This window comes from Thermobia domestica, chromosome 18, assembly GCF_964235325.1.
Source record: "Thermobia domestica chromosome 18, izTheDome1.hap1.1, whole genome shotgun sequence".
Taxonomy (NCBI): Eukaryota; Metazoa; Arthropoda; class Insecta; order Zygentoma; family Lepismatidae; genus Thermobia; species Thermobia domestica.
In genome coordinates this window covers 138,372,214-138,384,405 of record NC_137471.1, presented here as the reverse complement: position 1 = coordinate 138,384,405, position 12,192 = coordinate 138,372,214, and the positions used below count along the sequence as shown (strand labels likewise).

The 12,192-nt window shown below is 37.7% G+C and overlaps 1 protein-coding gene across 1 annotated transcript in view; it reads left to right on the top strand.

The window, feature by feature from the left end:
* The window catches only part of LOC145675023 (uncharacterized), a 56,674-nt gene that overhangs the window by 23,663 nt on the left and 20,819 nt on the right, over window positions 1-12,192 (top strand). The window contains exon 3 of the mRNA XM_081745389.1: window positions 5,237-6,718. Coding sequence (XP_081601515.1) covers window positions 5,255-6,718 — 1,464 coding nt within the window. The 5' untranslated portion in view covers window positions 5,237-5,254. The remainder of the gene's footprint in view (window positions 1-5,236; window positions 6,719-12,192) is intronic.

The window sequence follows — 12,192 nt, the reverse complement described above, 5'->3', positions numbered from 1 at the left end:
AGATACTTCTAATTTTAAGCTTATCTCCTACGTTCCGTGAAATTTCTTTTTTTTTTAATTTTTTATTTGTGGTTTCTTGTTCTGTAGTAAAATATTTCAACGAAACTGTTGATAATTACTGAGAGTATTCTTATGATATTTTACCGCAGTAGAGCAATGCTGCTCAGTAGCTACACATAAGACTTATTTTATGGCAATGTTGCTTTGAATTAAACACCCTGTATTTTGTAACCAAAGTACAAATATACTTTAAAAATTACGAAATTATGATCAGGAAGATATGGTTCAACCATAAAAGCAAACTAAATAGTTTAATGGTAATGCTATCAATGCTTGCTCATTAAAGGGTTAATTGTGGTGTCTCATAAGAAAAGTTCTCCAACGAGATTTGGACGAATAATCTCAAGAATCTTACACGAAAACAGCAACTGTTCCACTAGAAGAATAATCACTGAGAAACAACAGCAAGGTAACGCTCAAATCCAGTCTACAAGGTCCATTCAATAAATAAGCGGAAAAGTTGTATAAAAAATGCAAAACTTTGACGAAGTTGTGCATCTTTGTTATTTTTGATGGTGTCCTAGAACTATTATCAGATGGACCTGGCACGCCTGCCTCGCGAACAGGATGCTTGGAATCAGTGAAGCAAAATGGCGGCACCTTTGCAGGTTTGCACCAACATGGAACATCGGAATGTCATTAGATTTCTGTTATCTGAAGGGTTGAAACCAATCGAAACTCAACGTCGAATGGTAGTACAATATGGTGAAAGTTGTTTGAGCCGAACATAAATGTACGAGTGGCCAGATAAGTTCAAAAAGTTCCCTTCACACATCCATGCGCCTTTCTTTCATTTCTGATGTCAGATGTTTTGGAACCCACCTCGTACACACTTTCTTGAACATTAGTACGTCATGAACTGACACTAATGTTCATTTCAGACAACTTTCACCATATTGTAAAGTACCCAAAATTCAAACATGTTTTTTGGAAATTTATTTTGGCCATTGTAAAATAAGGAAGCGATAATCGAACTATTTATTTAAGGAAATAAAAACAGATAACGTAGGCATCACACCACAGTTATATGAAGTTTTCCTATAAGGAAATAACAAAGTAAGGCATTTCGTAAGGAGACCTGAGCTAAGTTCTACGCTACAACAAGGAAGCGTCAGAATCCTGGAAAAGGGTTTTACTGGTTGAGTACGGAGAGTGAACTGGGGAGTTGGAATTAAGATCGGATAGTGAAAAGACATCGATAGGAGATCATCAGACCCGAATTAGCCAGTGAGTATTACATCTATTTACGATGTGGGATAGTCATAATGGTTAATTTTCTGTGTCATTACTATTTAGTAGATTCTTATAATCAGTCCTGATAGCTTGTGATATGATGTCGAAAATATCCATAAGAAATTGATTTCTGTTATTTCTTATCCTAAGAAATTCGTAAGATTTATTCTTGAGTTGTCTTAATACACGGTGTTACAAATTTCTGATGAACTACGCTCTCCCCCCAACCATAAAAGTTTTTAAGGTACTAAGTTATTTCAGTTTGAAATTTGTAGCACACGTTAATATTGCACTACCATCCGACGGTGAATTTCGATTGGTTTCAGTCCTCCAGCTAACAGAAATTCAATGACACTCCGATGTTCCATGTTGGTGCAAAACTGCAAGAATGCTGCTTCACTGATTCACGAGGCCCATCTGATAATATAGCTCTAGGACACCACCAAAAAAATAGCAAAGAAGCATAAACTTTGTCGAAGTTTTGTATTTTTTATACAACTCTTCCGGTTATTTATTGAATGGATCGTGTATTTTTAGTGCTATCTATTTGTTGGAGCATCCAGCAAAGGAAGGAAAGCACTATAAAGAAAATCGCGAAAGAAGTAACAAGTTTATGGCAAGAGAAATTAAGTTTCCGAAATTTATCAAAGAATTTAGAAAGAAGAGAAGCTTGAGGAGCGTCGGGAGGTTAAACTTTAAAAGGACCCAAATTAAGATGTTCGTTTACTTTTTTATGAATGTGTTCAAAATGCGAGATATTAGAGATGCCATTGATGTGTAATTGTTGTTTGGCACTAGTGTTTTATTGTATTCCAAATACAGGATTTACATCAAGAAAGTAAGCTTATACTGCATTTGAAAAATAAAATGAACAGCTTTGGAGCTAATGAAGGCTGATTAAAAAAAAAAAAAAAAAAAAATCTAACCTAAATATAAATGATAATAAGTGCTCACGGTTTCGCAAGCAGGGAAAAAATTTACTTATTTAGTTAGGGAAATCAATACGAGAATCTTAGTGTGAATCCTGTGCTAAGCATATTGATGACCAACAATATCAAGTGCTAGTGTTAAAAAATGAACGAATAGAAGTTAGAAGCATGTGACCTACCAAACGGAAAAACGAAAGGTGTAACAGTCCGTTTTTCCTGTCATATTCCGTACCATAATGGGAATTGGAGATTTCAAGATTGGAGGGCAGATCATTAAGATGATCAGGTATGCAGATGATACGATTATAATAGCTAAATCCGAAGGAGGACTACAGGAGATGATTGACAAAATAGTTGACACTGAAAAATTGTATGGAATGGAAATTAACATCGAAAAGTCGAAAGTAATGAGAATATCCCGTGGAAACACGCCCTTACGGATCACAGTAGAACAAAGAGAACTTGAAGAGGTCGATCATTTCAAATATCTAGGAAGTATTTTGACGAGAGACGCTTACTACACCAAAGAGATCAAGTCAGGAATTGCCATAGCTAAAGAAGCATTCAACAAGAAAAGGTCACTCTTAATTAGCAGGCTCAATGTTGAACCTAAGAAGAAGTTTTAAGTGCTTTATGTGGAGCATTGGTCTGTATGGTTCAGAGACTTGACATTACGGAAGCTAGAGAAGAAATATTTTAATAGAGAACTTCGAAATGTGGTGTTAAAGGAAAATGGAGAAGATAAAATAGACAGAGAGAGCAACAAACGAAGATGTTTTAAAACCGATAGGAGAGAAGAGGACACTTTCAGCCACAAGCCTTCGTAGGAAGGCCAATTGGATTGGACACATCTTGCGAAGAAATTGTCTTCTTCACACCGCCATAGAAGGAAAGATAGAAAGAAAGGGAGGGGTAGCAAGAAGAAGAACACAACTGATCGATGATTTGAAAACTAGAAGAAAATATTGGGAGTTAAAAGAGGAAACTGAAGATCGAGAAACGTGGAAGAAACATTTTCAAGCTGAAATCTATTCTAAAATTGAAAAAAGAAAAATCCTCATTAGTCCCGGGACCTGCGTAAACGCAGAATACTTAATAATACATACATACAGTGAGATCAAGACCATTAAAAAGAGCATGGTAAATCGTTTGCATGCGACGTATGGTCGCGTATATAGAGTGTGGAGTATCGGTGGTATCGGGTGGGAAAGACTTTGAGCGTACTAAGAAGGTGGGGAAATCATATAAAGTAATATCTATGGGAGGTAGGTAACAACATCGTAAATGAATTGTTTGGGCGGAAGATAGAATCCAATTACGAGCTTTTGTTTCTGCAGCGATAAACCGTCAGGAGGGTGAAATTTTCATCGTGGAAAATGGCATCATTAGTAGGAATCAAAATTTGCACTTGGTTACCGTAAAGGTCTTTATATCTAGCAGTAATTATAGGACCCACAAAATACTAGGACGTTGCGACTCCCAGCATTACAGAACTGCCGATATATTTCACAATTGGGAGGAAATAGTTCGGAGCATAAGTATCTTTGGGCGTCCATCTTACATAAACACGACATTTGGCAGTGAGGTAAAAGAGAATTTGTACATATAACCCGTATTCTCGACACTGTTTTTGCGATAAAGTGTTTTTAGCGGGAATCAGCCGTTTGGGAAATGTAACCCAACTGCAGATGTTGAAGTTGTGCAACTCGCATCGGATTGTGATTGTTACAAGAGGCTGTTCCGAATGGTAGTTGTCGCAGCCAACCGCGAACCCACAGTTTTTTTTTTTTTTTTTTTTTCCCTCTAAGCACAGGTTTCCGCTTGACGTCAGTTTGGTTTTAGCTTTCACTGTATTAGCCGTTACAAGGAGTACTTTTATTGTCTGATTTAGCTTCTGGAAGGAAATAATTTCATATTGAAGAGTCTTGTTGTAGAGCTTGTGTTGTGAAAATTTAACAATTTATTTCTTCACTGTTGATCTTACGTTCAATTACGATAGGATTCTTCTTATGCCCTTGTATCGTAGCGAGAAATAGAACACTACCTCAACGTGCTGTTCAACCGTTTTTTTTTTCTTTCTTTTCTTTTCAAGTGAGTTACAGTAAGCCAATTCCTAAATGCTATTAATGAGTATAGATATGAAAATATTCCATCACCTTCATTTTATAGTAAATTATTTGAACCCCTTTCATAACGGAAAATTTTAAAAATTAAAAGCAGGTAACACGTAATTATCTGCATCTTTTACTAGAATTATCATATTGAAAATTATTTATTTATTTATTTATTCCTTTTAGTTGGACTCGATCAAATTTTCAGCTTACTACTTGTAAATCACTCGGTTATAAATACTTCATTAGTTTTAACTTACCATGGGTCAAAATACACCGTAGCTTTTGTTTGCAACTCCCTTGTGGTTTAAGATTAGCAATTTCATTTTAGAGCGCAGAATTTTTTATTTCTTTTTATTTATTTATGTATTTTTTGTATCTGTGTGTGGTTCAACAATTATGCACCAAGGGTAAGGGACACGGTGATGATAGTAGCGAATGAAATAGTGAAATGAAGGAAGTGGGAGGAAACGGGAGAACTCCGAGAGAACTCACGCACACGAAGTTTGTCTACCACAAGGTTCACTTGACGTCGAACCAGAAACCTTGCTTACTAGAGTGAGCGCTCTGCCACTGGCACACCACGTCTAAAACTATTGTTTGAATCACTGGTGCGCATGTCCCTTGTTAAGCATGTCCGGATCCCTTGCATCGATCCACATTTCATACGGTGCTACTACTGGGAAAGGGTGCTAAATCCCAAACAAAGAAGCATCAGAAAAATTAGAAAGTTAAATTCAGTCTCTGAATGTGCTTGTGTACAGCTTTTATGGTCTAAAATTAAACTGCTTAAATGTATAGGTATTTGTATATCACGTATAATAATATTTGCTAGTAAGTGAAAATCGAATTTAAATTGTAAGATGAATGATAGTAATTTGGTATATGTATTTTTCATTGCAGACATAAGCAGCACCAACAATGCTTCGAAAAGAGGAAGTACAGTGCCCTGTGTGTACCCTATACTTAAGGGAGGGAATAACATTACAAAGTCATCTGAACACACATCCCAAAGATCAGGTGATCGAGGCTTTAGTGCGGTGTGCAGGTAGTACTGCTGGTTCTGGTGCTGCTTTAAATGTGTCTTCTTCGTCCAAGGAGCAAAGCATTGGAGGCGAAACATCGACTCAAGTTGAACAAACAAATGGAAATCAATTTCCAGTGGGTAATAATGTGACAACATTGACATATCAACAGTTCTTAAACAATGGCACAACAATTTTCCCCCATATGGTTACAGTTCCCGCCGTTGTACCTCCATCTCCGTATGGAAGTGTCCCTTATGGATGTCCCACAAACTCTATTATGCAGATGGTATATTCGCCATATGTTATGCAGCCGAATAGTGCTCAAGGAAATGATGAGCTTATGCGTCAACTATACCTTCCAACTGTACAAGCAAACACTAATTCAATTCCTCTTTTTGTCCCTGTTTCTTCATCGCAAGTCGTACGAACAGCTACTTCTAATGTGTCAAGTCCAGTACTTGCAGCAAATAACGCAGCACCAGTATCAGTTACTAGTGAGCCTAATAAACGTGATACTTCTGTTAAGGCTGTTTCATGTAGTAACGAATTGAGGGTTGAAGAGCCATGTACTAACATATCATCAGCGTTCCAAACAGATTTTCCGGACTCGGAGAATGCTGACTTGCTTTCCGAAGGAAACTGCGGTAATAGTAGTCATTCCGCTGATCCATCATCTGATAGAGAAACTCCTTGCGAGACGGACTTAGGGGAAGATGATGATTGCGTGGCTGATAATGAGGAAATAAAGGGAACCACGCGTAAAATTTCGGCGGATAAAGCGAATTCGGTAAAAGAAGAGCCGTCGTTAAGGGTACGCACAGATTTAAATTTGAAGGAGGGAGAAAACTCTCATGAGGTTGAAGATGAGGTTGACGATAACGTTTCAAATGAAGCTGGAGATCTTGCCGAAAGTATTTCAGATCTCAATCTGCAACTGCCTGTTCCTGTGACACAAGAAAGTACGCCTGATCCTGAATATATTACGTCAGACTTGTTTGATCATGAACAGTCCTCACAAGAAGTCAATAAGAAAACGGATGAAAGACAGGAAACATCAGAAAGTGAACCCAAAATTATCGATTTAAATTCCAGCGGGCCTTTAAATATTATCGAAATAGATGGTATTCACATTATAATCCCTTCGCAACTGTTAGAAAACCCGGATCTTTTAGAAGTCCTCGCCCCCAATTTGCCAGTTCTACGTGGATCAGATAACGAACAGGAAAGTGACTCTTCGCCAGAAGCTACTGTGAAAGACATTCAGACTGATGAGCGGATGCCTCCTCGAGGAGAATTGTCCGAACAGGAAAGTATTGGAGATAACGAAAATTCCGTCTGCAGTAATACAATGATACAGGTAAGTTGAATTCATAGTGAGTAATAGCTACGTTATATTTTGCAGTTTGTCGGTATTAATAACGAACCAGAAACATTAGGGAGTAAGGTTTCTTTCAATTAACTTTTTCTGTAGAAAGAAAATTCCTTCCTTCCGTTTCTGGTTGTTTTCTGTTATTTGAAACATGTACGAGAGATGTTCTAAAAGTAAGTTTCGTCATTTTTTTCACACGGAAACTATTGCCAAACCAAATACACCATAACATCATGAACTATACACCTTGCACTATTTCTCGACATAATCGCCACCGGCATTGAGGCATTTGTCGTAGCGTGTAATCAGTTTGAAGAAACCACTCTAGTAAAACTCCGTGTCCTGCGACGCAATGAATTGTCACACAACCTACTCTACCTCAGCATTGCTTTAGAAATGACGTCCCATGAGTGCGGCTTTCAATGCAAACAGGTGGAAGCCCGATAGGGCAAGATCGGGGATGTTGGCAGGATGATCCCATCTCTCCCATCCGAAGCGACGAATCTAATCTTGTGTGAGGTTTTGTGTTGTCATCCAAGAGAACACCTTCACTCAAGAGCCTCGGTCTCTTTGGTCGAAAGGCAAACCTGAGTTTCGTGAGGATGTCACAGTAGCGTGCCGCATTGATCGTCAGTTCGTGGAAGAAATCAAGGAGAATCACACTTTTCGCGTCCCAGAACACTGTGACCATAATCTTTCCTGTGGAAGATAACACTTTGAATTTTTTCCTCACTGGTGAACTGGGATGCTTCCACGTCATTGAGGCGGCCTGGTTTCTGGGATAAAGTGGTGTACCTATGTCTCATCGCCTGTGATGATTCTGAACAGGAACTCACTTCCCTCTCGTGTGTACCTCATCAAGTGATCCGGGGTCAGGTTTCTCGGGACTCATCTTTCAAATATTTTTCGGTAACCCAACACATAATGGAACATATGATAGGCCTGAGCGCGACCAATACGCAGTGTGGACGCCACGTCTGATACCGTTATGCGCTTGTCCGCTTACATCATGTCCTTTATTCCAGTAATGTTGTTTTCATTCGTGGATGTGGAGGGACGCCCATTTTCACCTTTATCCTCCACACTCTTCCTTCCTTCATTGAACATGCAACACCAGCGACAAACCATTTGACGAGACATGACCTCTTCATCATTTACAGTCTGTAGGCGTTCATAGATGACGGATATACCAGTCTCACGTGCCCATTTATATCGGATAATAGCACGCACTTCCATTGGTGATCACGTTGTCAGCACACGTCTGTCTGCCATCGTGATTTGTACTCGAATAACCTGGGCACACCGGTCTTCTGCTACTCTCTCTTCTTCGGCGCTCTGCGCATGAGTCATTCAACCTCCGCTGACGCTCCTTCCGTCGTTGAACCAGCAACAGGTTATGGTTTCTTATGGCCATTGTTTGTTTCACCTAGTGTACCACTTTTCGTTCAAAACAAATGACGAAACTTACTTTCGAAACGTCCTTCGTATAATTTTATCGACTGACATAGACGTAAATTTGATTTCTAATAAAAGAGTAAAATCTGTTCACTTGGTTTGTTATCGGTGCATCAGCTTTTATAGTAATGAATAATTTTAGTTTATATATATATTTATAATTTTAGTATATATAATAAACACTAGTTGGAACTCTTTTCTTTTTTTTAAGGGCTTTAACATGTAACGTGTAAGCCTGTGATACATTCGTTCATAGGTTTAAATTTGCTTTCAGTATATCTTAATCCCTTGTACTGAAATGACGAGTCTAGCTCGTCGTGGCCTCCCGGTGCCAAATCGCACAATGACGAGTTACACTCGTCATAAAATTTAAACTATTGTAGCATCACGCAGGGTTACTATATAGATAATTTGAAAGTTATATAATTTCCATTTAAAAAATACAAAGAAAAATAAATGGTAGATAGGGGCAGGAAATTCAGAAAATAAATCGTAGTTGAAAGGGTTAAACAAATCCCGAGCTGTGGTTCGAATCTCTCTTTGGCAGTGAGTCCAATTTTTTCATATTTTCGATGTTGCAACAAACGTAAAAGAAAAACACTAGATACAGTTTGACTAGATTTATTTATAACGTACAAGCATACTTATATTGCGATACAGGTTTATTTATTTTTTCAAAATAATTTTCATCACATTCAATAACCTCTCCATCCTCCGAAACCAATCGTTAAAGCAGATCTGTCGAGTTTCACTAGGGAGTGAGGTGCACTCTTTGTCCCATGCCCACAGAAGATCCTCATCACTGGAAAACAGCATCCCATTCAGCTTCATTTTCACATACGGGAACAGTGCAAAGTCGCAGGGCGCAAGATCTGGTCTGTAAAGAGGGTGCTTAAGAAATTTCAGTTCTGTAGTGGTCAGATATTCGGTGCAGGCTTTTGCGCGGTGAGCTGGAGCATTATCATGATGGAAGAACCAAGTGTCCATTCTTCAATTTGTTTGTGGTTCTTCATAGATTCTATGACTTTAGGGAGGCACTTAGCCGTAATTGTCTTTTGTGTGTCCAAAACGACACGCTCCAGAATTCCACTCGATATAAAAAATACAGCTGTTATTTTCTTTATTGATCGGAATTTTCTGACAGATACAGGCTTCAGTTTCCTTGAACTTCTTATTGAAACCAATAAATTTTTGCTTAATTACAATTTTTCGTATTTTTTAAAATTCTAAAAATTAAAAAATATACAAAATTTAAGAAATAAAATGTAATCAAAAAAATTGCAAAAACAAAAACAAAATGGCGGATATAATATGACAGACATAATGAAAAATAATTTGATTTCAATACAAATTGATATTGGGAGATTGCCGAGGTTTCTGATTTTGAATGTCATATCACTTTTGGAAAACATAAAATGCAGAATCCAATATAGGGGTTTTAAAGTAAAAATAATTGGATTTCAAGGAAAATCAAGATTCCTAGGTCGCTGATTTTGAATCTTAGATAAATTAGTGATAAATTTATTGATACATATTATTGAATGTTTTTATTCATTTTACATTAAACAAAAAGAAAACTTACAATGCGCACCCAAAATCAAATGTACGTATGACCACAGAAAGACTTGGTGAAAGAAAATAGATCAAGCGGGGAAAGAGAAAAATCTCCCACAAGCTTACATTGCTTAGAATCAAACCAGTAGCCCTTCAGTTTCTGAACATAGTTTTAATGCTTCGGCAGATATTAACCGCTGGTGAATTGAAACTAATTAGAAAACAGAAATCAGTCTTGTTAGCGACATCATTGTTACTAATGTAAATAACATTTTTAGATTTCTTTGTTGAGCTTTATTTATTTAAATCCTCAGATGATCAAAATAGCTCAAATCGCCAATCAGTATACTACGCTTTCAAAAGTTCTACTTACTAGGGAACTCGAATCACAATAAATGCTGTCCCATGATCTGAAATAATAATGGACGAGCTTCAGGACAAAGTATTTCACTAGTTAATTTAATAATCATGAAATAGTACAAAAGACCTCAGTGTGAACCTGATTCTTTGAGTAGGGATGATTTTTTTTTTTTTAAGTGGAAATCTACGTTTATTTGTCTTGTAGAATAAGCCTTAACTGCTTGAAATTTTGTTATTAACACCATTAATATTTAATTGAAATAGGAAAACTTATTCCTGTTATAATTGAACAACAAGAGACATTTTCGTTATTCAGTTATTTATAGTTTTAATACATTTTAAGCACTTAAAATCAATAAAATTAAAATTATGTGGGCGGATGAGAGGATGATTTAACACTGGAGTGGCCGTGTGGACGACAATAGTTCTCCAGACGGGTTTTTTACCCTTTCAGTAAATTCTGTTGTTATGACAATTTATTATTTTTGTTACCTTAATAGATTCTATTTCATTTAAAAGTTGTTAAATAATCCATTGACATGGAATTCATACACAATAAACGTTAACTGTATAAAAATTTAATACATTTTAAGTGGAGGGACTATTGTCGGACTAAACCACGCGACCACTGCAGTGCTAGCAGTGTTGAATGAACCAAACATTGGTTACTTACTAATATATCCTCCCGTGGGAAAACGAACTATTCTCTAGATGTATCGGAATAGAAAGCTAGTTCCGTCTTTAGTGATGAGATAACAAGGATAAAAACGGATAAAAGAAATATGGTATGGAAACAGGAATACATGCCACCTAATTAACGTTATATATATATAACTTTTGTCAGAAAAGTTCCAGGACACAGGTCGTAAAAAAGTGAAATATTGCACTTATCAAGTAATGATCCTAGCTCCTATCGAAGTAGTCTTCTTGACTATCTATACACAATTGCCAACGTTTCTGGAGGTCTTGGAAGCAAGCAGGGAAATCTTCAACTGCTATGCTTGTAAGCTCATTTGTCACAGCCCGTTGGATGTCTCCGATATCGTGATGGAGCTTTCCGTTCAGGCATCTTTTCACTCGCGGAAACTAGAAAAAATCACAAGGTGAGAGGGGCGGATATGGGATGGCAATAACAGAATGTCTAGTCAGATACTCGTTAACAGATAAAGCAGTATGGGGCCTTGCATTGTCATGAAGTAGAAATCAGTCCTGAGAATGCCACAAATCAGGGCGGGGACGTCGAATTGCTTGTCGCAAACGTTTCAAGACTTCGATGTAAAGAGTTTGGTTCACTGTTTGACCTGAAGGAACATATTCATGGTGAACCAATCCTTTACTATTTAAGAATGCGATCAACATTGTCTTTGTTCTCGAAGGTTGTCGTTTGACTTTTTTCGAGGCTGGTGATCCATGACTCCGCCATTCAGCACTTTGACGCTTCGTGTGAGGGTCATACTGGTAGCACGAACTTTCATCCTCTGCAATAATCTTTGACACAAATGTGAGATCACGTCTGGCTCTGTCCAATAGTTCAACAGATTCTTCGTCTTTCCTCTTTCTGTTCGTCTGTTAGTGAGTAAGAGACAATTTTTGCATTAAGTTTCCGTTTCCCTAAATCTTTGCATAAAATCTTACGATACATATCACGATTCAAATTCAGTTCTTGTGATATCGTACGCACAGTTACACGACGGTCTTCTTGCAATAACTGCCTTATACGCTCCACGTTTGCATTGGTATGTGCTGTAGATGGGCGACCAGCTCTGGTATCGTCTTGCACTGAATCTCTGCCTTCACGAAATTTTTTGTGCCACTCGAAAACACGACTCCACGCTTGCATATGGTGGTTTAATTATGTCCCACGTTTCAATAGGGGTTTCCCCGAGCTTAACGCAGAACTTATTGTTCACTTTTTGCTCACAGTCAGCATCCATTGTGTCACCTTAACTACTGCGACAACAACCCGAACAGTGTGTTGATAAGCACAGCCCTCCCCTAGTAAGTTTGCGCGGAAACATAGCCAAGATCATAAAGTAGGAACACATACCAGGTAACATACAAACAACATTTGTTCCTTTTTAGTATTGAAAACT